General features: G+C 40.3%; 1 protein-coding gene across 1 annotated transcript in view; it reads right to left on the bottom strand.

Annotated features, from left to right (window-relative positions):
* Positions 1-27,906, bottom strand: part of ARHGEF38 (Rho guanine nucleotide exchange factor 38) — a 118,558-nt gene that overhangs the window by 48,033 nt on the left and 42,619 nt on the right. The window contains exon 3 of the mRNA XM_026499115.3: positions 14,988-15,111. Within this exon, the coding sequence (XP_026354900.1) occupies positions 14,988-15,111 (124 nt within the window). The remainder of the gene's footprint in view (positions 1-14,987; positions 15,112-27,906) is intronic.

Below are 27,906 nucleotides of genomic sequence, written 5' to 3'. Positions count from 1 at the left end.
CGGACCTTCATGTCCACCCCAAGATGTGCCATGCCAAACGATATGGCCTCTCTATTATTCTGACCCCACTACACAATGAATTTCCCCTGCAGGGCAGTAAACCAGGGTATGAACAGTGATATTCAAGAGATCTTCATGTCCTAGACTTTGTTTAGGAAAATGGCATAAAAGGGAACAAAGCAATTACTTCATCCTTGTTTCACAATAATTTAATGAGGGATATTATGTACCAAGCACTTTGGTAGGTACTCAGATACAACGAAGCAATACTTCCCTCAAGGAACTTAATGAAGGCCAGTTAAACTCCCATTTACAATACTTTGTATAAAACACAGAGGGTCATCTGATCTGCTCTTGAGGACTTTTTAGCAATTTCTGTAACAGCTTGCTCTTGAAATAGGAGCTATGAGTGAATGCAAAGCACAGAGACACACAGAGGGAGTGGTCTAGTATGGCTGGACAGTGCCATGTCTGTGGTAAAGTTCCAGAAGAGGCTGTACTTGTAGGCAGGAGTCAAATCATGAAGGACTTTGCATGTGAATAAGGAGCTGGGATGATAGCCTTCAGGTGATGGAGAAGTACTGATGATTGATTTTAAGCAGCAGACTAACACGATTGGATTATATTCTAGAAAGATTACTCTGGTAATTAGTCATATGAAAGATGGAGTTTGAGGGAGGAGTTAGTGAGACTAGACAAGAGAATTCAATTTAAAAACTTCTATTGTAATATGAGAAATAAATAATGAGGGCTTGCACAGGAAATTCTAGCACTTAAGAGAGAGTGCTCTAAAATCAACTGCCTATTTTCAAATCCTGGTTTTACCATTTACTCCTGTGACATTTGGGAGAGTTACTTGACTTCTCTGTTCTTTAATTTCCTGATATGTAAGATGGAACAATAATAATAGTAGTAGGGTTGTTTGAGGATTAAATGAAATTAAAGCGTGTAATATATCAGTAGCTGGCACATGCAGATGCCCAATAGATGTTAGCTATAACCGCTAGAAGCAAAAGCAGGGAGGATGGAGAAGAGGGCAAGATAATGAACATTGACATATGTGAGAGATGAAGAGGAGAATTCCAGGCATATCCCAGGATTCCAGTTTCAGTAAGAGTGTGGATAGACAATGATGATAAGATACAGAGAGTTTATGTGGAAAGACCATGAGTTTAATTGTGATGTACTGAGTTGGGTCACCCAAAATATATTTAAGTGGAGGTGTCCTTTATGGAATTGGATATGTGAGTCTGGGATTCAAGAAACAAAGATCTGGATAAGAGGTGTAGGTATATAAAACTCAGGACACAGAAGCCATGACTTTAATATGATCATGCAAGGAAGTCTACAGAGTGAGAAGAGGGCTTGAGGACCAAATGCTGGGGCACCCTAACATTGAAGGGAACCTAGAGGAAAAAGAATTTGCAGAAGAGCTTGAGAAGATGCTCAGTCAGAGAAAAGGGAAGAAAACTAGTATTGGTGCCAGCCAAGCCAACGGCAAAATCATGAGAAATATGGCAAATAAGTCTGTGGATGACGGAGGGCGCCATGGTCCCCCAGTATCAGTTTTCCCCTTGAAGCAATAACATTTTTCCCTGCAGCAAAATGAAGACTACATTTCCCAGCCTCCCTTGCAATAGGGGTGGCAACGTAACTAAAGTCTGCAGAAGGTTGTCCTGTGACAATATCCAGGACCTTTAAGAGATAGCTCATCATTTACCCCTTCTTCTCCATATTTTCCTTTGTTCTGCTGGACATTACCTTGTCCATGAAGGTAAGGCCAAGTGTGAGCTGGAAGAAGCTTGTATCCCAGAGTACTTGCAGAGCAGAGCTGCCACACAGACCTAAAATACATGCCTTTAGACCATTACCCAATAGAGAAATGGATATCTCTTTTTTACGCTAGTAATGTTTTGTTTTGTTTGCTCTTTCTACCAGCTGGACTTCATTCTAATCAACACACTGTTTCTTCTCCTTCCATAAATATTTTGGGAGGAATCATGACAGTTCAAGCAACCCTCTTTACTTCCTGTAAAATCTAACTCAAAAATCTGATGAAAATGTTTCATAAATTGTTACTGATGAAGAGTGTTATGGACTGGATGTTTATTTCCCTCTAAAATCCATATGTTGAAGCCCTAACATCCAGTGTGACAGTGTTTGGAGGTGTGACTTTGGAGATAATTGGGTTTAGGTTAGATCATGAGTGTGGAGCTGCCATGATGGGATTAGTGCCCTGTAACAAGAGGAAGAGACATCAGACTTTCTCCATCCACCATGTGAGGATCCAGTGGGAAGGTGGCTATTTGCAAACTAGGGAGAGGGCTATCACCAGGAATCAGGCACCTTGATCTGGACTTCCCAGCCTCTGGAACAGTGAGAAATCAATGTTTATTGTTTAAACCACCAAGGCTGTGGTTATGTGTTAGGCAGCCTGAGATGACCAAGACACAGAGTTTCAAGTACAAAGTTACTTGTATTACCAAGAAAAAAATTGTAATGAGTTCAACTCTAAAAACCAACTATAGTGATGTGAAAAGAGCATCTTGGTTACAATTTTAAGCATAAATTATGGTTGAAGATCTATCCCCAAAGTTAGTTCTAAGTAAAACTTGTTTGTCAAGACAGAGTATTTGCCACACAGAGAAGAGAGTGTGAAGGCTTTGAGGACAAAGGGTGGATATGACCTACTCCCTAGAAAGGACGTCCAAGATCTGGGTGAGATAATATGATCCTCTGGCTGTCACTCCCCTGAGAGACACTCACAACTGAGTATACCTGCCATCCCCAAATGAAAGAGCTTTGCTGGCAGCTCTCACCAGGAGGTCCAAGGAGAGCTCCCCAGTTTGCTTAGCCTTCTTGGATGAGTGCCCAGCTGCTGGGACTGAACAAGGCAATGGATTAGTCAGCCAAATGCCAGATCATGGATATGTTTCCTTCCTTCCTTTTCTAGCGCCCTTCTGTTCTCCAGGTCAGGGTAAAGTGAGGAGGGGAAATGAGAAGAAAGAGACGGGAAGAGTACATGCTGCTTACAGAAATCACTACCCTTGGCCTTTAGTCTCATTTAGTTCCTACCTAGCCTGGGGATAAAACTGACAACTGAGGATATCCTGGCAACTCTGGTTAGGGTTATGGAATTCAAACCAAATACGGGTGCCAGGTGGTGCATGAGACCGTGGGATTAACACAAGCAAATCCCTTGAGTATCAATTTTATGGAGACATTTGGGAAAACCCATTTTCATAGAAAAGAGTAGGATGGAAAATTTTTGTGAGTTCTTAAGATAAAATGAGACTTCGATGTTGTTTCATGTCTGTGGCAGTGGCTTCGGGTAATAACTCTGCATTCCCTGGGGCTCCTATTTCTCTTCTGCTATCAGGAATATTTTGGTAAAAAATTCTCAGAAGCTCTAGAATAGATAAGTTCAGAAAAAATGGATTTGACAATGAGATTGGACAATTCTGAGGTCTCTGGTGACATGGTACCAGTGATTTCAGAGGCATAGTGTGAAGCAAGATGGAGAGGTGAGGAAGTGGGACTAGTAAGGCTAGCTACACCATGAAGAGAAAAAAGGGAAATGAGGGGAGCCACAGTGGGGTGTGGGGTCCTGTCCCAGGGCCATTGCTGTGTCCAGTGGTGGGAGGACAATGTGATCATTGTGATGGAGTCTAGTAAAGGAGAGGTCATGAGGCGGCACCCACCCACCACATCTGTCAGTTAGAGGTAGCTGGTAGCAGGGCAGGACTCACTGGGGAGCATCAGTGGGCATGGAGGAAGAGTTAGGGTCTCCTGACTGTGTCCAGAGTTAGTGATGGCATTTGGGGCAAATCAGGCTCTTGTAGTCAGGTGGTTGGATCGGATGCTCTTTAAGTATTGCTCCAATGCTCACATTCTAGAATACCGCTGTTTATTTTGATGATAACTCCTAGCGTCTTCCTGAACCTCTTGGACTTCCTGGATATTTAACTCGAGGTGGGGATTTTTATAACAAGTGGCACATTAGGAAAACATTAGCTCTCTGGGAGTTGAAAGCTAAAAGGTTTCTGTGGGCTGGATGAGGAAGAGGCACAATAACTTTTCCCTCCTCAAGGTGGGTAGCAGCAATGACCCTGTTCTTAGACCACGACTCTAGATCTCTCTCACCTGAGCATGTACCTCTCTCGAGAGCACGAGCCTCTGCCACAGCTGTGTGCTCTAGACGGCCGGCCAGCCTCTCAGGATGGTACAGGACAAACCACAGCGGACGTGGTGACTTCTTTGTGCCAGCCAGGGTCCTGGACACTCCTCACTAACTCCAGCATTCATCTCATTCACTCAGTGCTGCTGAGGACACTGTCCTAGGGGTTGGTGAAGCATCAGTAACGAAACGGTGAGGATTCCTCTCCTCCTGGAGCTTATGTTCTAATGGGAGTGTTCCTCATGTCTTGTACCCTTAAGCCTGGGAGGACTTGCTATTCCCATTTGAAATATGAACAGATGAATGTGGCATCCAATGCCAGCTGCTTATCCATTCTTCTTTGTTCCAAACTAACAGAAGTTAGACCGGCAGTGCACCCACTTAAAAATACTGACCTTTCTCCAATCTCTGGCAGTCAGGGGTGGCCAAGGATGTGTGCAAGTGTGTATTTATGTGTGAAGGTGTTTGTGTGTGAAATGAAATCATGAGATACAGGTTGAAGTCACTGGGAAGGACTTCTGTTCCTCCCAAATGAAAAAAAAAAAAGCCTTGGGAGGAGGTGGTTTTGCCTCTACTGTCTGCAGGAAGCCTGGCTTGGCCACGGAGTAGCCATCACGAGGCCAGGAGGCCGCACACCACACGTCACCTCATGTCAAGTACTAGGAAGGAAAAGGCTTTGAAGAGCCAGCATGCAGCTGGCCCGGTTCTGTACCATTGAATTATGTGAGGAGAAAGGCCCTTTTTTGGTTACGTCCTCTTGGTGAGCCTTCTCTCCTAGGTAGGCAAGTGCAGTCCTCACTGGTATGAGTGACTGGGCCCCAGCCACAGAGCTGGCGGTGACAGAGCTATAATGAAAGCCCGGATTTGTCTCCCACCGAAGGCCGTGTTCCCTCTGGGCTCCCATGCACCTTTCAGGTTCGCACCCCTGCAAATGCACTTCTCACTTTCACTCCCTGGCTGTTGGGAAAGTGTTCAGGGACTCATAGAATGCTTACATTTGTCAGATTTAGGACTTTATTTCTACATGTATTCTGCCCAATATTTGATTTTTCACAGCTCCATTGAGATCTGCCTGCACAGTGAAGCCACTGACTTTGTGAGCAGGTCCCACAGCACAGCATCCTGGAGCTTCACATTCTCCTCAGAGAACAGAACTGCAGAACGTGTTACTAAGCCACCCTGGCTTTATTTTTATTACAAGAAATAAGTCCTTGTAGCCTTGGGACCCAGTTTGCCCGCACTCAGGAGACTGGAAGCCCAAGCCCACATTGCATCCTGCTGCCCACTGCCTCCCGCTGATTTGTCCTTTCCTGTATGGATTGGCGTATGCTTGACGCCCCAGCCCCCCCTTTTTTTCCCTGTCACATTCTCTGAAGCTGATATCTTTTCTATTACTGCTAACATTTAGAATAAAATGCCCTGACTTTTCAGCTGCTGCATCTGGGTCTTGACCCTACTGGCCTCACACATTCCAGGACGCAGGTCTGGGGTGCTCCCGAACTGTCCCCGCTGGCCAGAATTGACTAGGTTGAGCCTCCCTGTGTCCTGAGTACAGCGCGCGCACACACACACACGCACACACGCACACACGCGCATGCACACACACACTCTGTAGAAGAATTATGCAGGTGAGTTACTTTGTGGCATCTCCCACATGGCAACATGACATGAATTATCAGTGACTAATGCTCTTCTCACAGAATCGCTGCTAACAGCACAGATTCTGGCTTCAGGGACATACAAGAGACACTGCTTTAGGAGAACAAAGTGCTGCCGTAGAACAACAGCGCATCGCCCACTGCACCTTGAAAGAACAGAAAGCTCTAAATTGTCTTTTCTCAAAGGATAAACTCACCCTCAGGAAAAGGCAAATGAGAAATTGCAATTCCTTTACCACAAGCTTCCTCAGTGTCGTGTGCAGGAGGTAAGCACCTAAGGTAGACTCAAACGTAGTCATAACTCCGTCTTTCTTTTTTTTTTTTTAATGCTTTGAAACATTACAGCATTGTTGCAAATGGAGATAAGAGGATACAAGCTCCTTTTGGGTTATCTGTCTATGTGACAGACCAGCTCAAAACTTAGGACCTTAAAACAGTTGTTTTGATTTTCTCTCACAATTCTGTGGGTTGGCTGGAATCAGCCATGTGGTTCTTCTGCTCCCCTTGATGCCTGCTGGGGCTGCAGTCAGCCCAGGGCTGAATTGACTGGATGGTCCAAGACGGCTCGTTCACAAAGCTGGTGCCTTGGCACGGAGAGTGGGCAGCCGGCCTCAGCTGGAATGCCGGGACAGCTGGGCCACTTTTCACGCTACGTAGTCTCAGGTCTAATCTCTTCCCATGTGACTGCTCCGTGTGATATTTCCAGCAGGGTAGCTGGACTTCTTAAATGCAAGTTCCTCAAATCATTAAGGTAGAAACTGCCAGGTTTTCTTAAGTCTTAGGCCCCCAGTCCCTAACGCAGCATCACTTCCACTGCATTGTATGAGCTATTGAGTCTCAGGGACAGTCCGGGGTCAGTATGACGCTAGACCGCACAGGAGGGTGAATACCAGGGGGCGTGGTCTATTGAGGGCCATCTTGGGACAGTGTCTGCTGCATTGCTGTTCATTGCTGTTCATTCTGTCAGATTTGGAAATGATATTTCAATTGTGCTTTATAGAAGAAAATGTGTTGCTTTATTAGATCTATGAATCATCAAGATGCATAGATACTGGGAGCATCTAGAAACTACATACATTCAGTGAATCTGATTGTTTGAAAAACATGATCAGGACCTCTGGGGGGAAAATCACATTTTATTATGTTATTACATACATAGGAAATCAAGCTTTGAAAATAGATGGGAAAATTTAATATTCTCAGGATAACAAATCAGTAATCTCATGTATTGGGTATTTATTAAGAATAGGCAATGGGCCATCATTATTTATACATGATTTTACTTAATCTTCACAAATACTCTGTGGGGTGGGTACTCTTACCTCTGATTTCCATGTGAGAAACTGAAGCTCAGTGCGATTTTGTAACTTGCCTAAGATGAACCATCTAGTAATCAGATGAACCAGGATATAAACCAATGTCGACCTGATATTGAAGCCCTTATGTTCTTAAACCCTACACCAGCATTTTACCTGTTTTGTCGTTGCTCACTCTTTTCTTAAATGTTACAGAGTTATCTTCAGTTTAAGTGGAAACAAGAGCCACATCTCATACTCCCATTTCTAAAGATTTAGAACCCATTTCCTATTTAGACAGCCTGCTGTAGTCAAGATTTTGAAATCCAGTTTCTATCTTGGCAGGATAGTCCAGACAATTCCCTAGAGCTCTCATATCTACAAACATATGCCTCTGTGCTTAAACTTGAACCTTATCCAAACCCCAAGGTTATTATGGAGTAAAATCCTCCTCCTGGTTTATCTAGGTATCTGGAAAGTTTCCCTTTGGCACTAGAGCTGTGAATCACAACCTCCCATTCGTGCCATCTAAGGACAGAGAAATGGGACACCTGTGCTTTTCATTTGGTGATAACATGATTTTGGAAATGTCCCACCAAAAATTAGGTTATCCTGTGAAATGTAAGAGCTTTGGTGAGAGATTCAGTGATAGAAATTGCCGGGGGCGGGAGGGGTGGGTAGAAATTGCCAGTGAACTCTGTACTGATCTGGCTCCCGTGTATGCGTCATGGAGGTCTCCTTGGCACTGTGCTCCAGCCACATTTGATTGCTCTCCTTTATGAGAATTTCCTATACTCTCCTGCCTTGGGGCCTCTCTGCCATTTGTCATTTAGGAAGTTATTTGCTTCTGGGCACCCAGGGGGTACAATCAGTTAAGTGCCCAACTCTTGGTTTCTGCTCTGATCATGATCTCAGGATCATGAGATTGAGCCCCATGAGATAGATCGCCCCGTGTTGGGCTTCCTGCTGAGCGCAGAGTCGGCTTGAGATTCTCTCTCCCTCTCCTTCCACCCCTCCCACTTGTGTTCTCTCTCTCTCTAAAATAAACAAATAAATCTTTTTTAAAAAGTCATTTGCTTCAATCTCCACCTTTCTAAATCCTTCAAGGTCAAGCTCAAAATCCATTTTCCAAATCAAGTTTTTCTTCATCTAAATTGAATTAATCTCTGTCTGTGAGTCTGTATTAGCAGGAAAAAAAATCACCCCAAAAGTTAAAGGCTTAAACAACACTGTTTGCTCACAATTCTCTGAATTGACAATTTGAGCAAGGCTCAGCTGGGATGGCTTGTCTCCAGGTGTTGTTGGCGGGGTTTATTCATGTGTTTGCAATCTGTCACCAGAGGCCAGCTGGCTGAGGAGGCCATCTTCACATGCTCAAGGCCTCGACTGTGTTGATTGAAATGATTGGGTAGTTTGAGCCTTCTTTGTCCCTGAGCAGAGAGTGGATTCACAAGGCTGTTGTAAAACGTCATCTTGCCACATTTTATTGGTCAAAGCAAGCCACAAGGCTAGACCACATGTCAATGGTAGGGAAATTGAAACATGACTCCAACTGCTTCTTTTTTAAATATGGTCTTACTGTTTTAATTTCCTTTATTTTTCTAGCATCTTCCTCAAAGTTGCAACCTACGATTGGTATATGAAAAAATTGTGAACATATTCGATTGAGTTTTCTCTGTAAAACCATAGTATTTTTATTTTGAAGTAATTTTATACTTAACAGAAAATTGCAAAGCTAGTACTGGTGGTTTCCAGATATCCTTCACTCAGCTTAACATCTTGTACCACAGTACAGTTGTCAGAAAAGGAGATGAAGTGTGCTGTTGTACTATTAACTAAACCAAACCCCATATTTGAATTTCAACACTACATTCTTTTACTGTTCTAGAATCTATCTGGGCTTCCACTTGCATTTTTTTGTTACTCCACCTTCATCTTCTGCAGTCTTAAAACACTGAGGTTCCTCAGTCTTACCTTGCCTTTAATGACCTCGACATTTTGGAAGAGTATCGACCCATTATTTTGTCAAGTGTCCTTCATTTAAGTTTGTTCATGTCTAATGTTTTCTCATGATTGGACATGATCGTACATATTTTGGGCACAAGTACTACAGAGGGGGTGCTGTGTCCTCCTCACTCGTGCCACAGGTTCGTGTTGGGAGTGTGTGTTATTCCTTGCTACTGTTGACCTGGATCATTTGGTTAAGGTGGTCTCTGCCTGGTTTCTCACTGAAAAGTTACTGTCTTTGCCTTTAAGGTTAATAGTCAGTTAGGAGATACTTTGAAACTATGAAATTCTCCTCAAACTTTCAGCCACTAAATCAAGCACAGCTCAGTGGATTTGGCTGCAACAATTATAACTTCAGTGTTCACCTAATGGTGGTTTTCGATTCTCCTCTTTCCTTCTATAGTCATAGAAATCTATAAGGAAGACTTTTCCTTTCTCCTCACTTATTTATATCAGTATGAACTCAATATTTATTTTATTCTATGGGTTAAAATCTAGCATTATGTATGTTGCTGGTCAAATATGTAAGCCATAATATTTTTAATTAGGAAAACACTCTTCTATAAGCACAGAGGCACCTGGTTCGCTCAAAGAAAATTCTGCTAACTGGAAAATACTAAAATTCTGATTACATATCTCTCCATATTGAAATAGGTAAATATTTGAGCTGAAATATTTTCACAAGTACTAGCTTTTAGCCTCCATTTGGATTCTTTTCTTTATTTTTTATAAAATAAGGTCACCAAATAAGTTGTTTCTATTTATGATTTTTGAATATTTTTCCAAATGTAGATATTGTAAAATCTGGTACATGACATAATTTTATCCTGTTTAGTAGGAACTCCATCAAAACTTCTTTCTGTAAGTCAAGTTTTCCAAAATAGAATTATAGAATTTTAAAATTAAATCTTCTACACCATATAAACTCATTTTTTAAAGCTAACTCCTTGTTTTAGTAGTGATAAATTTCAGTGTCTTGCTATTTGCCATTTTGTTGTCAGTGATTACAATTGTAAAAATTAAAAAGCTGAAGTAGTTCTTTTTCCCCTTTCTTTGTTGAATACTGTAACTAAAGACTTCTAATTAATTTTGAACAAAATGCCAATTTCTAAAAATTGATTACTGACCAGCAGCAAACAAAGTCTTACCATCATGCATAAGATAGTTTTTTTAAAATTAATACCAACTTTATCCTCCAGATATTGTATATAGATTTGTATATATAAAGCTGTATGAATTTTGACTACAGTTACCATTTCAACTAATAGAATATCACAGCTTTAGTACATAATCATCACAGTCAATCTCAAAAAAATTTCTGTTCCATAGATTTCTTACTTTAGTAAAACTATTATTGTACTAAGATGCTGTGCTCCCCCCAAATATGTATTCATATTATCATTTGCCTTCACAAGCTTAATTTTTAAAGTAATAGCAGCATTCACAATAAGGTCAGAAAATTCGCCTTTGACACAAAAGCTTTTCTTCTGTTCTGTGAATTGGTTAAACTTTTTTCTTTTCTTTTCTTTCTTTTTTTTTAAAGATTTATTCATTCATTTGTTTTAGAGAGAGAGAGAAAATGAGGGGAGGGGCAGAGGGAGAGGGAGAGAGAAATTTCAGCAGGTCCCACACTGAATGTGGAGCCTGACGCAGGTTGGATCCCAAGACCCCAATATCATGACCTGAGCTGAAACCAAGAGTCAGATGCTGAACCAATTGCACCACCAAGACACCCCGGTTAAACAGTTTTTTTAAATCATTATTGGAACTAACTGATTTTCTAATTTAATTTATCTACTCACCTTGTTATAAAACTGTCATAATTTAACTGTGAACTCTTCTGCTTTTGGTGTCAACTCATTAATACCATTGCTTTACATTTCTCACAGGCCCAAGGAAACTCAGAATTGAAACTGAGAGAAATTAACTTAGGATAACTGTCATTTGACCTGATGAAGCCATGCAGCATGAAGTGCTCAATGTTACACACTGCTGCAGCTGCAAGTGTGGAACCACACGCTTTTGGGCTTAAAAGTATAGGTAAGATTTCAACAAGTGGAAAGAAGGTTGGGAAGAAGGTTCCAGGTGGAGGTAGCAGCATGAACAGAAGCATGGTCAGCAAATGCCAAGTGCCAAGGTTTGAAAATAATGGGCATAGTCTTCTTGAGGCAATGACTAACTTTTGATGTAGTTATTGCTGCTTCTCCAGCAGATTTCTCTCTTCTGATCGTCTTGTGGTCAGTTATAGCATTAAGAACCCCATGGTGGATAGCGAGTATTCTGTGTGTTATATGTTCATCATCAGCTTTCTTGAGCAACAAAAAATCAATATTTAATTTTTATGAAACATGCATAGATGAAACACTTGCTTCTGAAAGGGTTTATTGCAAAACAAAAGCAGCACAACCAGATAATTAAAAAATTATGGATTTGTATCATAAGATAAATTACCAAACTATTGTAGCAACAACATCCAGATACTCTGTAGCAGAGTTGCAAAGCCTCTACTTGTCACAGGAATTTCACTTAAATCTAATCTTCAATTCCCTATATGTCCCACTAAAACCCACTGGCTAGTATCCTAGTATCCTGGTGGCTTCATGCCTCTCACAGGTTCTGCCATGGGCCACCCATCATGGGCCATGACATACTAGCTGCTGTACCCAGTGGACAGAGGATCTGTAGCATCAGACACTCTCCTGCCGCCATGGGGACAGGAAGCAGTTAGCTTCATGTCCAAACGTCATCTTTTTATCAGCCAGTGCTGTGCATGCTGTAGTTCAAAAGGTGGGGAAAGGAGAGATGGGCTGTCTTTCAGAGTTTAGCGTGTGCTATGGTGAGAACTCTGTCAAATACACCTGCCTCTTATATTCTGTTAGGAGAGACCGATTAGGAGAGAAATTGGAGTGCAATGTAGAGGTCTCACCAAATCTCTTGTAGTTCAATGATTAATAATGATCCTCCTTAAAAAGGAGAAATTCCAGGACAAATGCTAAACTGGACTGAATGCTAGAACAATAGGCTAAAACCAGGATGTTCCAGGTAAATTAGGATACTTGTCTCCTTAAACCTGGAATTGTCCTTGACTCCAGCGCAGGCAACCTACCCCTATATCTTGTTTATGCTGTATTCAACATTTCTCTCGAATCTGAGCCCCCCCTTTTTTATTCTCATTGTATCCACCTTAGTCTAGATGCTTGTTACCACATGCCTGCATTACTTATAGCAACCTATTTACTAGTCTAGCACTCATTTCCTCCTTTTATCCATTCTCTTCATACTTACCATAGTTTTCTTTCTCCAGAAAATGTCTCATCACACCCTTGCTGAAAAATCTTTTAATGGCTCCTCAGTACCTGCAGAGTAGATTCCAAATTTGATTCCGAGTATAGTCTGTCTCTATTCTTTTTTTTTTTTTTAATATTTTATTTATTCACTCGACAGAGACAGAGACAGCCAGCGAGAGAGGGAACACAAGCAGGGGGAGTGGGAGAGGAAGAAGCAGGCTCCCAGCAGAGGAGCCTGATGTGGGGCTCGATCCCAGAACGCCGGGATCACGCCCTGAGCCAAAGGCAGACGCTTAACCGCTGTGCCACCCAGGCGCCCCAGTCTGTCTCTATTCTACACTTAAAGATATGTTTCTTTTTCTTTGTAAAGATTTATTTAGAGAGAGAGAGTGCTCGTGTGTGAGAGTAGGGGGAGGGGCAGAGGGAGAGAATCTTCAATCAGACTCCCCACTGAGCACAGAGCCAGTTGGGACTCATGGCCGGAACTGAAATGAAGAGCCGACTGAGCCAACCAGGCACCCCTACAGATTCATTTCTGATTCACTCTTGCTTCAGATTTCATCCTTCACTCCTGCCTGGCTTGATCTCTTGCCATTTCCTAAACATGCTTGGCATTTGGCATTTGCTGTCCATGCTTTTGTTCATCCTGTTGCTTTCACTTAGTCTTCCAGACCCGGACCCCACTTGTTGAAATCTGGGCTGTAACTGTAAGCCCAAGTAACATCTTCAGGATCTTCCTGTGATTCCCCATCTAGAAATATTCTTTTTATCCTCTGAAGTTCTGCAGTAGTGTAGAAAATATTCTGATGGTATATTATACAAAAGCTTTGATTCAAGGAGCTTTTCAAATGGCAGAGTTTTGAAGAACAGAGGTGATCTCTTTCATCTTTTGATACCCAACAATACCACACAGTACCTTTATATATGCTGCTACTTAATAACTACTCATTGGGTGAATTAATAAATGAATGGGCAGTGAATCCACACTAAAGTAATAATGAATAGAGCCCTTCCTTTAGAAAATATATTTACAGCTTATTAGAAGCTATGTTAGCTCAGGTTGCCACAACAAAATACCATAGACGGGGGGAGGAAGGGCTTAAACAGCAGACATTGATTTTTCACAGTCGTGGAGGCTGAGTAGTCCAAGATTAAGGTGCCAGTTGCTTCAGTTCCCAGTGAGGACCTCCTTCCCGGCTTGCAGAAATTTGCCCTCTTGTGTCCTCACAAGGCGAAGAGGGAGAGGGGGAGCTCTGGTCTCTCTTTCTTTCCTTATGCTAATCCCATTATGGGGCCTCTCTCCCCTCCCCCTACCTCATGACTTCATCTAAACCCAAATTACCTCCCAAAGGCCTCACCTCCAAATACCATTACATTGAGGGTTAGGGCTTCAACATATGAATTTTAGGGGAACACAAACATTCAGTAAATAATAGGGACATTCAGTCACAAATGATTAAATTTAAACCTGTCTGTGGGAGAATCTTTTTGAGTGAGCTGACCTTTCAGTCTGTAAAACACTGCAAATAGGGTGATTCACCTTTGCATAATATCATCAGCCTTGCTTACTAAACTTTGGGTCTTCTGTAAATACTAAACAGGATCAATTTCATTTTTAAAACTCTGATTTTCATTAACAAAGCCACAATGAATAAAGAGATAAGGCGTGAGTGTGTGTTTGTGTCTCTGTGTATGTCTCAAAGAAAGGATCCACATCGGACTGATAGCAGTGGTTACTCACTGGGAAGGTAGTGGCATTGAAGGGGTGTATTATTCTTGTACTCCTGATTTGTTTTAATATTTTTGTAGGGAACATGCATTGCATGTTATATCTGAAATAGAAAAATAACCAAAAAAATTTAAAGAAGTCTTAGCCTCCGTGGCACTATGCAGATGATATCTCCAATGTCAAAAAGTTCAAAATACAGTATTCTCTTTGAAACTTCAAAGAAACGGAGGTGATAAAAATTTGGCCCAATGCTTTTTCAATGATATCTTTGTATTTTTTTTCCAAAATCTTACCAGAGTAAGAAAATAATCCATGACTGAGAGTAAAAATGTATTTGGAAAGCAAATAAGAGAGAGAAAAAAGGAAAAGTGTGGGAAAAGTAGAACTTGTATGTTTTATAAATTATAAAAACCCTTCATGCAAAAAATTTTACAATCCCAAAGTCAATGGATTCATAGGCGTAAGATCTGAGAAACACTGTGACTAAAATCAGTAAAGCTACTCAAGTATTTAAATATTTTAAGGAGCGGGTAAGTGTTCACCATAAGACAAAATGAGAGAACATCTGGAAGGCAAAGAGGTTGAAAGATTGAAAATTAAAAAGCCAATGGTGTGCTTAGTGCTACTGTGGGAACTCAGCAAATGGATAGAAACCTATTTGAAGACAAATACAGAGTTTGTGTAATTACAATGAGCCCGAAGATGGGTTTAGCATTTATACATCTCCTGGGAAGCTTGGTGAGTCAGAAACATAAAACCAAAGCAAAGGCAGGTTATTAAAATATTATTTCCTGTTGTATTGTAGAACTCGAGAAGAGAAGAGAATAAACATACCGATTACTTGCATGGCTGGTTCCACGTCTGTTGTGGCCTCTTCCAACAATGACAGCAGCTTGGCTGATATCTGATGCACAGATTCAATGTTGCTAAACAAGCTGTCCACGTCCAGCCGATCAATCTGAAGAAACACAAACACCGAACACCAGCTGATGGAGAAGGATGCACTGTATTTAGGATGTTTTCTCCTGCTTGACAGTAAGCATTCTATATGCCAGCCCATGCTGCTTCCATCAACCATTTCTGTAAACATTCTTATTTGGGATTTCTAGAGTAAATGTGCAGTTTTTCATGCAAAGAAAAAAAGAGGGGGAGAGGATGTTGCATCTGTTCCCTCTTCCTTTTTCTTTATTTTGACCAGTTTTAATGAGTCAAATGTGCATATACATATTCCTATAAAACCGGAGTGTGAAGAAGATTTAAGCCACCTAATCAGTATTTTTATTAACTGCCATCTACTAGGCTATGTACTAGTGCGTATGAATTTAGAACACTTTAATGCTTATACAGCAGAAGTCAGACCTTACTCTAGGCAAGTAACTATTTTCAAAGCTGTTTTAAAACCACAGATGTTCTAAAAGTGATGACAAGTGGATGTACTGAGTTGCTTCCTGCTTTTTTCTTAAAAGAAATGTGAATGGAAATTTCACCAAACATGTTCTACTAATTAAAGATTCATCATATTTTGTAACCTCATGCACGCCCTCAAAAACCAGTGTAATCATTCCTAGATCTTAGAGCTGGTGCTTATACTATTTTATTTATTCATTCTTCTCCCCTTCATTAAATATTTCCTGAGGGCCTTCTATGTATCAAGAATTGTAATAGAAATCGAACTCCGTCTTAGGCATTGGATGATTACTACAGGGATGGCCAACCATCCTAAGCTATCTAAGTAGAATTTGGTGAGCTATGTGCCCTGATTTTGCTGGGTCTTACTCTAAATCTTTCTCTTGAGTTTACGTCTGATCTCTTTTCATAATCAAATGGTGTTTAGTTGGCTCATGAACAGATTGGAACAGATTCCACTGGGCTACCACAGGGAACAGGACTAGGTGCCTTTCTCCATGGTTTACTGTATGTGGAGTCATAGGTGGATAATCAAGTCATCAGTACTCAAGTCATGGAAGGGCTTCACAGGTGGAAAGCAGAGTCGCCAGTTCCAGACCAGGTCAGCATATTAGGGGTGAGAGAGATAGAGTTCAGCTAAGGATCTAAAAAGGAGGCCAAGAAACGAAGCGGAATTGGGAACAAGGGAAGAGGCAGATGTGGAGGAATTCTGGAGATGAAAGTCAATACGGTAGCTGCTTCATCATGCTCTCAGCATCCATCTCTTTGGGTGTGCTAAGTCCGTGGGGAGGGGAGGGGAGGGAGGAGGCAGGTTGTTCATCTTTTTATCCCATCCTTTTTTGACGTTGACTCATCTGTTGTGCCCCATACCAGGCAGAGATATTATTTTGATAAGGATATTTTGTTATTAAACATGAAGCATTGTTTCACATTCCACCTTGTTTAAAATTTGGTGACTATGTCAATTATTTCTTATGCAATATGATCTAGCTATCCACATTCCTTCCAACCATCATGGGAAATTCCTCACTTTCCTATCATCAGTCTTGTCTATAAGAAAACTCCCAGCCTCATTTGTAATCAAATTCCATGTGATTCTGTGTGGTGGGTTTATTTCAATATTTTAAGTATTTAATTTTGTGTTTAAAATTTAAATTTATAAAACTTTTTATGTCTTCTAAAATAATCTGTATCTCCATACTGTATTATTATATTGCAATCATTATTAGGTCTTCTGGTATCTAAATATCTCATGAAATGTTCCTTTAAATAGTCATTTTAATTGGATAGGGCACATACGGCTCTTTTGCCTGAAATCTATGGATACTCAAGACTTTCAATTTCTATTTTATAAAACGTATTTAATATTATACAAAATATCTAAAGGGCAGATAACAGTTACATGACTTTGTTAAATGATAATTGTAATAGCTAAAGATGTCACATATTTATGGGAACCACTGATTAAACACATTATTTAGTCTAAGGAACGGCTTTATGCATTGAGTATTAATTAGATAGCAATGGGATAACTTTGAATAGTGTAAAATATGGCTTCCAAAAATTGTATATGAATCAAATTTTGGGGAGAGGAGCAGAGGGAGAGTCTTTTTTTTTTTTTTAAGATTTTATTTATTTATTTGAGAGAGAGAGAGCGAGAGCACAAGGGGGGCAGAGGGAGAGAGAGAGGCACACTCCCTACTGAGCAGGGAGCCTGATGCGGGGTTTGGTCCCAGGACCCTGGGATCATGACCTGAGCTAAAGGCAGAGGCTTAACTGACTGAGCCACCCAGGTGCCCAGCGAGAGAGAGAGAGTCTTAAGCAGACTCCACACTGAGCGTGGAGCCTGACTTGGGGCTTGATCTCATGACCCTGAGATCACAACCTGAGCCAAAACCAAGAGTTGGACATTCAACCAACTGAGCCACCCAGGCAGTTCCAGATTGCTTCATTTTAGATGTACTAGTTGAATTTTTCTTAAAATCGTATTTTGAAATGAATCCTTCTAACATAAATAATTTCATCCCCAATTTGCTTGCTTTATATGATGAAAGATCAGATGTAATTGATACAGTGTACCCTATTATTATTTAATTTTGTTGTAAAAACTTTATTCTGAAAAGTTTAAATACTTTGTATTTATTATTTCATATATCATTGCAGCTTCTCTGTAAGATATAAATAAGTTTAAAGATAGGAAAGTTCACATGAAGAGAGGTTCCATGCTCAATATTAGGAAGTCAGGGTAGAGTTGGAACTGGAAATTGACCTTTTAGCCCATTACCAAGAAATACTGACAGAATATTTTGCCATCTCTGGATTTTTTTTGCTTGTTCCTGAGTTTTTCACTACGTTGTCACTTCTACAATTTATTTCTCAAGGTCAGAACCCTGCATATCTGTCTAATTTAGATTTTAAATTCATTTTTCAAAAATTTAATTCTATATTCTATCTATAATCTTAGCTCAATGTAGCAAATACTAAGTAAAAAAAAATATAGCATTTAATTTCATTTCTTTTTGAAGGACAGAAAGGATTAAAACATCAATTGGCCTGTATCACCATGGCCCTTGGGGATTCTGTGATTCATAAAATAAATTCACATTCAGTCACTGCTTTGCCAGGAACAAACAAATGTCTGATCCAAATAGGCTTTTAAAACTGGTAGATGACTTTATAATTATTGATATAAATTCAGAGAAGCATTTATATGTATTTATTAATCATTTACTAGAAATAGGCAATGCTGTAAAAGCTTAAGCTGAGTTATATTTTAAATGGATTAAAATTTTATTTTTTGGAAAAAAAGATTTAGTCTAAGTATTCATTATCCTAAGCAAAGTCAATGCATAATAACTCAAATGTACAAAACAGAAAAATTAAAGGTTAGCGTTTCTGGTGGCAACTTAGTTCTTTGCTTTATATAGATATTCATCACAAGATATACTTCAAATGGCAAGTTCTCATTACACTTAAATAATGCTGAACTTATATTTGCGTGCATGCAAAATTCCCCAGGTATAAATACCTAAGCAAAGGAAAACACTCCCATAACATTTCATCAATGCAGAGACTATGGGCACTGGGATAGTGCACAAACACCTTACACCCACTGTGTTCAGAATATTCCTTGCATTTTCCTGCATTCTTTTTTTTTTTTTTTAAAGATTTTACTTATTTATTTGACAGAGACAGCCAGCAAGAGAGGGAACACAAGCAGGGGGAGTGGGAGAGGAAGAAGCAGGCTCCTAGCAGAGGAGCCCAATGTGGGGCTCGATCCCATAACGCCGGGATCACGCCCTGAGCCAAAGGCAGACGCTTAACCGCTGTGCCACCCAGGCGCCCCATGCATTTTCCTGCATTCTTATCCTAGCCTGAGCTCTTCCTTTTGCTCACAAATGCTTTGCCCTCATAATACCTTGCAACATTCTACCTGTCTGAAATGAAGATGGTAATGATAGTGTTTGTCCAGTAGTTTTGACCATCTCTCTGTCCTTTCTGTTGCTGTTTTGAGGGAAGCCACAGCTCCCCAGCTCTATCTGAACTGGTGGAATTGTCAGTCATGATGCCCTGCCCCATCCCCCACTCCCTGCACTGTGGTCATGTGACCTAGCTGGCCACAGGGATTGGCTCAGGATGGGCAGGTTCCCAAGCAGAGCCAATGAGAATCTTCCCTGATTTTTAAGGAATGGTTGTTAGGAAATAGAAGGGCCTGAATTATAAGCCTTAAGTCTGTAAGTTTCTGTCTTTAGCAGGCATCTTTGTGGAGAGTTTGGCTGTGATCAAGTCGATAGAGAGAGGGAAGGCTAAGCTTGGATCTCCCTTGCCTAAAGCAAGACATCCTTATTACAAAAGTAATAAATTGCCTTTTTATTTAAGCTAGTTTGAATTTTATTTGTTACTTGTAACCAATAGTGGACTAATCCACTTTTCTTTATTTCTAGCCCCAAATCTCACTTCCTCTTAAGAAATCGTTCCTGCTCTCTTAATTAAAATTAACCTCTCCCTCTCCTTTGCTTTCATGACTCTTGCTTTGTATGATTCAATGCTGATATTGAAGCCCACCATATATATCACAGATATTTATTAATGTATCTGTCTCTATGTCAAAACTGTGAGCTCCTCCAGGACATTTGTCTTTGTGAGTTATTTGAATACCCCACTGTATCTAATATACTACTAGGCCCATTCCTAGTTACCCAATAGAAGTTTGACCATTTAAATGGAATCTAATCACTACAATTCAAATGATATATTTACTCTGTGGGAGCCATCAATAAGTGTTCCTCATAATCATTCTACTGGGCTCTGAATAACAAGTACAGTATAAAATGATCAAAAGAGGTATGAAGAAGAAAAATCAAAATCACCTAATTTGGTTGTTAAAAATATCACATTAATTGGATCTTTTATAACTTTCTACTTAATTTTATCTACGAAGACAAACTGTTGTACTCAGTTTGGCTATTAGTATACCTGGAAAATTTGCTGACAGAGGGCAAATTTCCCCTTAGTTTACACTTGGGAAATGCCTGTTTATTGTTTTCTGTTTAATGAGCCCCGGGACACTCAGCCTAAAACCCAATCATAGGGAAGAATAACAGAACAGGCAGGTGTCATGCAGACCTCCAACCGCCTTTAAAAGTGAACATTGAAAAGAAGTCTAGGAACAAACTCTTTAAAAAAACCCACTATTATCATAAAAGTAGTTCATGTTCATTGTCAAAAATTAAAGATGGGCGGATAAGTAAAAGAAAGACAACACAATCACCTAGAATTCTACCACACAGCAATAACCACTGATATTCTGAGGTATGTCCTGCCAAATTGTTTTTCTCTCTCTCTCAGTGTGTGCATGTGTACAAAAGATTTATATACTTCAAATAATGTTTTAAAATTTGTCTTTTTTAGGGGCGCCTGGGTGGCTCAGTCCGTTACGCAACTGCCTTTGGCTCAGGTTGTGATCCCAGGGTTCTGGGATGGAGCTCTAGGACGGACTCCCTGCTTGGGGGGGGGAGCCTGCTTTTCCCTCCCCACCCCTCCCCCTGCTCATGCTCTCTCTGGCTCTCAACTAAATAAAAATAAAATCTTTAAAAATAAATAAAATAAAATAAAATTTGCCTTTTTGAAACGTAGTTATAACAGGAACTTCTTTTTATGCCATTAATCTTCCTCAATTGTACCATTTTTAATGTCAACATTATGTAGAAATACTTTAGTTTATTTAACCAGTCACTAAATCTTTGAAATCTAAACAGAATGTCATTTTCACTATTATAAAGGTGGCTCTCCTGGCTAAAACCTGCTTTACATACATGATTATTTCCATATGATAAATTTCATAAGTATAACTATAGAGCTAAAGTTATTAATATTTCTTAAGCCTTTTAACAAGTGTTGGCAAATTATAGCAGCACCTACAAACATTGTTTTTCTTCTAATAACCAATGGATTAAAGGCCCTCAATCGGGTATTACTGTCCTGACCTCCATTTAGAAATATATTTTTAGGCTTCTAATTTGATGATCAAAATCACACAACTTTAAAGTTACACACACACACACACACAACAATTGTAGAAGAGAGAAGAGGACAAACAGCATTGATTTTGCAGGTTATGGTGATTGCCATCAATCAAATGCTTCTCCGGAAATTGTTTCTGGAAAAGACTTCTGTGTTTCTATTTGATGTGGTTTGGCAGTAAATCTGGGTTCAACATAGGGTCCAATATTGGGCCCTTAATTAGAACTCATACTGAGGAAATCCACCGTGAACATCATCTTGCTCAGTTTTAGAGAACGCTGGTCCCATCCACCCTTTCTAGAAGGCATTTCCATGCACAACATTATGGGGAGACCTGGGTGTGTTCCTTAGATTAGTTTGTCCCATTAATCTTGGAGCCTATAAGCCAAATGACATTAAGACTGTAACTGTAAAAAGTAACAGGAGAATGGAGGAAAGCTGAAAACGTATAAAAACCTATAAGAAGTGGAAACCTAATGGGGATATTGTGAGAGGAAAGAACCAGGGCTTGTTTTATTTTTTAGTGGGGCAATTGAGAAGCAAAGGCTTGTGAGACAGAAATTGCAGCAAGTGGAAAAAAGGATGTTGGCAGAAGGCCCTGGCAACCACAGGGCTAGGACAATTATCTAATTACTAGGGCATTTACTCAGACAGTTGGCTTCTAGATTACAAAGCTTTTCAGGGTAAACTGGCCATTATTTCATCAGGTTTCTCAAAACTCCTGATTTGTGCGTGTGAGATTTCCTGCTGTGAAACTAGATTCTAAACTGGCTAATTAGTCAAACTGCAAATTGAATCAATATCACGGCTAGACAGCAAGTCTTTTAACTAATCTTGCAGCTAAATGCCCAACTTACCCAATAACTACCCAGAAACATTCCAGGCCAGAAGACAGAACACAGACAGACCTCTATCAGAGATGTCAATCCCTTTGCAAAAGGAAGGTTGGGATTCTGGGACAGACACCTCATTCGGCTTGTGCAAGAGGAAAAGCAGAGCCGACAGATGTGAGTGAAGGCCCGGCCAGAGACTGTGATCACATTTAAGAAATTCCCGAGGCCTCTGAGAAAGGAAGAGGATTGAGAAGTTCCTTAGAAACTTTGGTTTGACTACTAATAGAAAAGTCACTTGCTTCTATTGATACCCTTGGATAAAAGCAGATAGTTGATCAAGCATCCCTGTCTTTGTTTCTCTTATCTGTCTTGACACAGGGATAGGCAGAAAAGAAGTTACTTGTGGTCAGAGGTGGTCTTCAGGTTTGCTCTTCTTTCCTACTTAGAATTTTATATGAAATGCTCAGATGACAAATAGTACTGCTAGGAACAGACCTTCTGAGCTGAAGAGCCAGGAAATCTTATGACTCTTTAGAAATTCTAAAAAGTATGGAATAAACACTGAAGTTATATTGTCAAAATGCAGAGGGCAGGTATTTGAGCCCTCCATGTAGTAACTGAACTACCAAATTCCAGACTCCACACCCCAGGGTCATGACAAGTGTACTCCTGTGTCACCTAGACCGCAGATATCAATAATTTCACCTCACTGTCTCCAGCATTCTGTGAGTCTTTTTTTTGTCACTCCATAAAACTCTCTCAGGCCCCACTTAGTGCTTCTGAAAAAGCTTCTAAACTCATCTTTATTCCTGGTTCCTCAAATCAGTGTGCCTGATTCTTTTCAGTCTTTCATAAACATAAGTTTAATGAGGTTTATAATACAATAATGAATTCCCCTTCTTTAAAACATTCAGTTCCTCCCAGTTGCCTACAGAAAAGTCCCCAAATTCCTCAGCCTGACAGTTTCATCTGGCCAAGACCTACCTTGTCTTACTCCAATTATTTTTATTGTAAAAGAACGATCTGTTCCACTCAAAAGAAATGGCTTGTCCTCACACTTGCCACGTGCTAGTTCACTTATAACTTGTGGTCTGCAACTTTTAGGCTCTTGCACTGCTCTCCTGACCATGCCTTTGCCTAACCAATGCTAATTTGATATAGATTCTGTCCTTTCTCCAGGACTTCCTAGACCATTCATGCAGCCTGAAGTCATTCATAAACAATCAATAAGCAATTACTTCTGCTCATGTCCCAAACACTGTATTAGGTCTTGGGGATACAGCTGTGAGCAAATGAGACAAAAATCCATGCCTCATAAAGGAGACAGATAAATGAGATAAATAAGTAAAATATGTAGTATATAAATAGGGTTAAATGCTATATGGATAAAATCAAGCAGAGACAGGGAACTTGGGAGAAGCTATAGCATTGGGAATGCCTCAGCCAAATCCCCTTGCACCTAAATGTTCCTACCTACACTGAAGCGCTTCCTGCTGCTGCTCTCTTTGATTCTCTATCTAAAGGCTTTCTCGGACTACAGATTCCTGCTCTGTCTATACACAGAGAAGTCCAGGTGTCAGTAATGAACGCTCCCAAGAGCATCCCTCAAACAATGTCTAACAGGAATTGGTGGATCAATACCCTTTACATGTCACAGCTCTGAGGTGTGTTCTGTATAGTGCCCTAGAGGCCTTAAGGGATATGAGCCCCAGTGGGTTTCAGAAGCAATCTGTTCCTGAATATACCTATATTGTCTTCTTTTTCTTCTCTGTTTCATGTCCTTTTTCCTTTACTGGTGTTCCAGGGGATCATCTCTCAAATAAATGACTTGCTCTAAAATGCTTTTTATCTGGATCTCCTTCTGAGGGAACCCAGTGTAAGACAGAGTGAGGTGGCCAAGGAATGTTTTACTGAGTTAAGTCATGACGGAGGTGAAGGAGCAAGCCATGAGGTTTTCTAGGGGAAGGACATTCAAGGAAAGAAAACAGCAAGAGCAAAGGGCTTGAAACAATAGTGTTCCTGGCTTGTTCACTGAACACAGAGATGTCCAGAACGTAGAAATAGGCAAGGTCAGAGGAAATGAGGAATCAGCTTACATAGGACCTCGTAGGTCATCATAAGAATATTAGGTTTAATCAGAGTGAGATGAGAAGCCATTGGAAGGTTTTGAGTAGAAAAGGGACATGATCTGAATGATAATTTTTAGAAGAATCACACTGGCTGCTTGATTGAGATAAGGATGGAAAAAAAGAGATGGGTCATGAGGCAGGTGTAATAATCTAGGTGATTATTGACGGGTTCTTGAATCAGAGTGGAAGTAATGGAGGAGGTGAGAAATGGTCTAATTCTGGGTAAATTTTGAAGGCAGAGCTGATAGAATTTGCTGGTAGATCCAGTATGGGGTTTAAGAGAAAGAAAAGTCAAAGATGACACCAGGGATTTTTGCCCAAGCATCTGGAAGAACAGAGCTGCCATCTACTAAGATGAGAAAGACTACAAGGAGAGCAAATTTTAAAGGGAAATCTGGGAGCTCAGCTTTGGACTAATGTTAAATTGGAGATGCCTTTTAGACAATCACATAGAAATTTGGGGAGTTAGATAAAAGCAAAGCAAGCTGGGGCACCTGGGTGGCTCAGTCGTTAAGCGTCTGCCTTCGGCTCAGGGAGTGATCCCGGTGCTCTAGGATCGAGCCCCACATCAGGCTCCTCTGCTAGGAGCCTGCTTCTTATTCTCCCACTCCCCCTGCTTGTGTTCCCTCTCTCGCTGGCTGTCTCTCTGTCAAATAAATAAATAAAATCTTTAAAAAAAAAAAAAAAGCAAAGCAAGCTTTTAGGGAAAATGTCTAGGCTGGAGATAAACATTTGCCAGCCATTAGCATGTAGATAGGATTGAAAGGCATGAAACCAGATCAGATCTTCAACAGAGTGAATGTAAACAAAAAAGAGAAGAGGGTCACAGGCTGAGCCTTGATCGACTTTAGTGTTTAGAGAAGTTGGAGTAGTATGGGAGAACCAGGTGCACATGGAGTCTTGGAAGACAGAAAAAGGAAATTGTTCTATCAAATGCTCTTAAGAGGTCAGGAAAGTGAGTGCCTTCGTCTGCTAATGTCCAAAGCAATTGTTTGCTGCATAACTAATTAGCATAACTAATAATGAACCACCTTCTGTTGTGATCATTTTTAGCATTGTCTTGAAATATATCTTTGATTGTTATTTGGCTTTTTATGTGTTTATAAGTCATTTTCTTGACCAGGTTATAAACTCTTCTAGGGCAGGACTATGACATAAATTTCCTTGATTCCCATGCAGAACTCAGCAGAGGGCATTGTATGCAATAGACAGTTGACAAACATTTAATCTTTTAATTTGCATATTCAACTAAAATATCACATTCTCCATGAAATATGGCCTAGTTAATCTGTCTGAAAGTGATCTGTCCCTTCTGTGAACTCCAATAGCACTCATTGTCTGCACTTATCAAATACTGCTTTGCATTACACATTATCTTTTCATAGCTGTGAGTCTTGTCACCTCTAACTAGGGATCCTTGGTCTTTGATGGCAAGAATGAGTTTCACATGTCTTTATACATTCCAAGTGGCCTAAAATTAATTAACTAACTCATGTAATCATCAACCTTGTCTGTATCCACGGTGCCTTAAATAAGTGCTTTTTACTAAATACTTGTTTCCCTGATATGTGCTTTCTTTCTGACCCAGCACTGTATAGTCTTTGGAGTCTAAGATTTATGGCCCTGTACTGATTTGCACAGCCATACTGATCTATGCCTGAGCAAAGCTGCCCCACCATCTCTGGCACTTCATTTGAGAGGTTTATAGCATCATTATAATAATTACAGCCACTGAAATTTTGTTGCTTATTTTCACAAATAAGAGCAAATTAAAATACTGGTTTATGCAACTCCGTTCTGAGAAGTGAGGTGATGAGCACAAGATCATGTTACCTAGGCTGCAGGGATTACTTTCCTAGATATTAAAACAAATCTGTGTATCACATCTCTCTCTCTCTCTCTCTCTCTCTCTTTTTTCAATTCTGGCTGTTCTAACCCCTGCACTGAACTGGAAAATGCATTCATTTATCTCCTCACTTGGCCCAGCAGGTTTTGATCTGGAATATAGATTATAAAAATTAGAGAAAACTGAAGTTGCCCTAAAATGGGGCTTTTGAGGTGCTTATAAATGTAACAACACAGAGGAGAGCTTCCATCATAAAACTGTAATACAAGGATTAAAAAAAATCCCTCATATTTTGAGCTGAGGTTTTCTGAACAAGCAAAGATAAGAGATTTCTTACCCATAAAAAGAATTTTCACATACTAGAATATTGATGTATCAGTTCCATACCCAACTAAATCTGAATCTAATCTGACAGCAAACTATGTGCCTTCCAAGATGACAAAACAGAAAGTCCCTCCCAAGGAAAATGGGAAATTGAACAGTGATGACTCTGTCAGTAACTTGAGAAAGAGGCCAGTTAAATATTATATATTAATGCAGTCACTTTGTGGTTGGCACCACCATTTACTTGCATGATTTTTATTTTTAAATTTAACATTTCATAGCTATAATCTTCTCCAGCACATGAAAACTGCCATTATTTAAAAAAAAATTTTTTTTTTTTTTTAAAGTAAGCTCTGCACCCAACGTGGGGCTTAAACTCACAACCCTGAGATGAAGAGCTGCATGCTCTACCTACTGAGCCAGCCAGGCGCCCCAAGAACTTCTCTTCCTAATAAATGTTTTAAAAAGTAAAAAAAAAGTCATCGCTATTTTTTCTCTGACTTTTCTAATATAGCTTCAAGTATCTGACCTTATAATGGTGGAACAATGACCCAGATTATGTAATAAATGTTAAGAGCTTTACAAAGGGGATGAAAATTAAGTCTTTGATTAAAAATACGTAAAGGTGTGGGGCGCCTGGGTGGCACAGCGGTTAAGCGTCTGCCTTTGGCTCAGGGCGTGATCCTGGCGTTCTGGGATCGAGCCCCACATCAGGCTCCTCTGCTGGGAGCCTGCTTCTTCCTCTCCCACTCCCCCTGCTTGTGTTCCTTCTCTTGCTGGCTGGCTCTATCTCTGTCAAATAAATAAATAAAAATCTTTAAAAAAAAATACGTAAAGGTGTGGCCATATAGATTGTGGGATTCTTCACTGTAATGTGATCTTAGTAACCATGAAAATCAGTACTTTTTTTTTTTTAAAAGATTTTATTTATTTGACAGAGACACAGTGAGAGAGGGAACACAAGCAGGGGGAGTGGGAGAGGGAGAAGCAGGCTTCCCACTGAGCCGGGAGCAAGATGCAGAGCTTGATCAAAGGACCCTGGGATCATGACCTGAGCCGCTGGCAGACGCTTAACGACTGAGCCACCCAGGTGCCCTGAAAATCAGTATTTTTAACTGATTGAAGAATATGTGTATTGATACTTAAAGCAGACTTCCAGCAAGGTATAATATTTTATTTTAAAAAATTGTTTTTAAGTTTATATTTATTCATTTGACAGAGAGAGAGAGCACAAGCAAGGGGAGCAGGAGAGGGAGAGGGAAAAGCAGGCTCTCTGCTCAGCAGGGAGCACGATGTGGGGCTTGATCAAAGGACCCTGGGATCATGACCTGAGCCACCCAGGTGCCCCAAGAGTATAATATTTTAAAATAAGCACATTAGCTCAGAAAAGCCAACAAGAAGAAGAATTAGAAATTCAAATGTATTTCTTTGAGTCATTGGTCCCAGCATTTTAATTATAGTTAACATGAGTTCCTTTGATTTTCTCAGATTCTTATTTACTATAATGACTAGAATTCCTGTTTGTGCTCTGCTTCCTGACTTTCTGAGCAGCTTTTGTTTTCATATTATTAGCCTAGCTTTGATCTCTTCACTCTGAAGTCTGTGAACTCCTGTGACTGAGGAGTTTGCCCTCAGGAACTGCTGGACTGTAGGGGAAAAGAGACTAGACTGAGTAGGATGTGGAAGTGAGA

The sequence above is a fragment of the Ursus arctos genome, unplaced genomic scaffold, assembly GCF_023065955.2.
Source record: "Ursus arctos isolate Adak ecotype North America unplaced genomic scaffold, UrsArc2.0 scaffold_11, whole genome shotgun sequence".
NCBI lineage: Eukaryota > Metazoa > Chordata > Mammalia > Carnivora > Ursidae > Ursus > Ursus arctos.
Note: the sequence above shows the minus strand (reverse complement) of the source record. Positions and strands in the feature narration are given on the sequence as shown.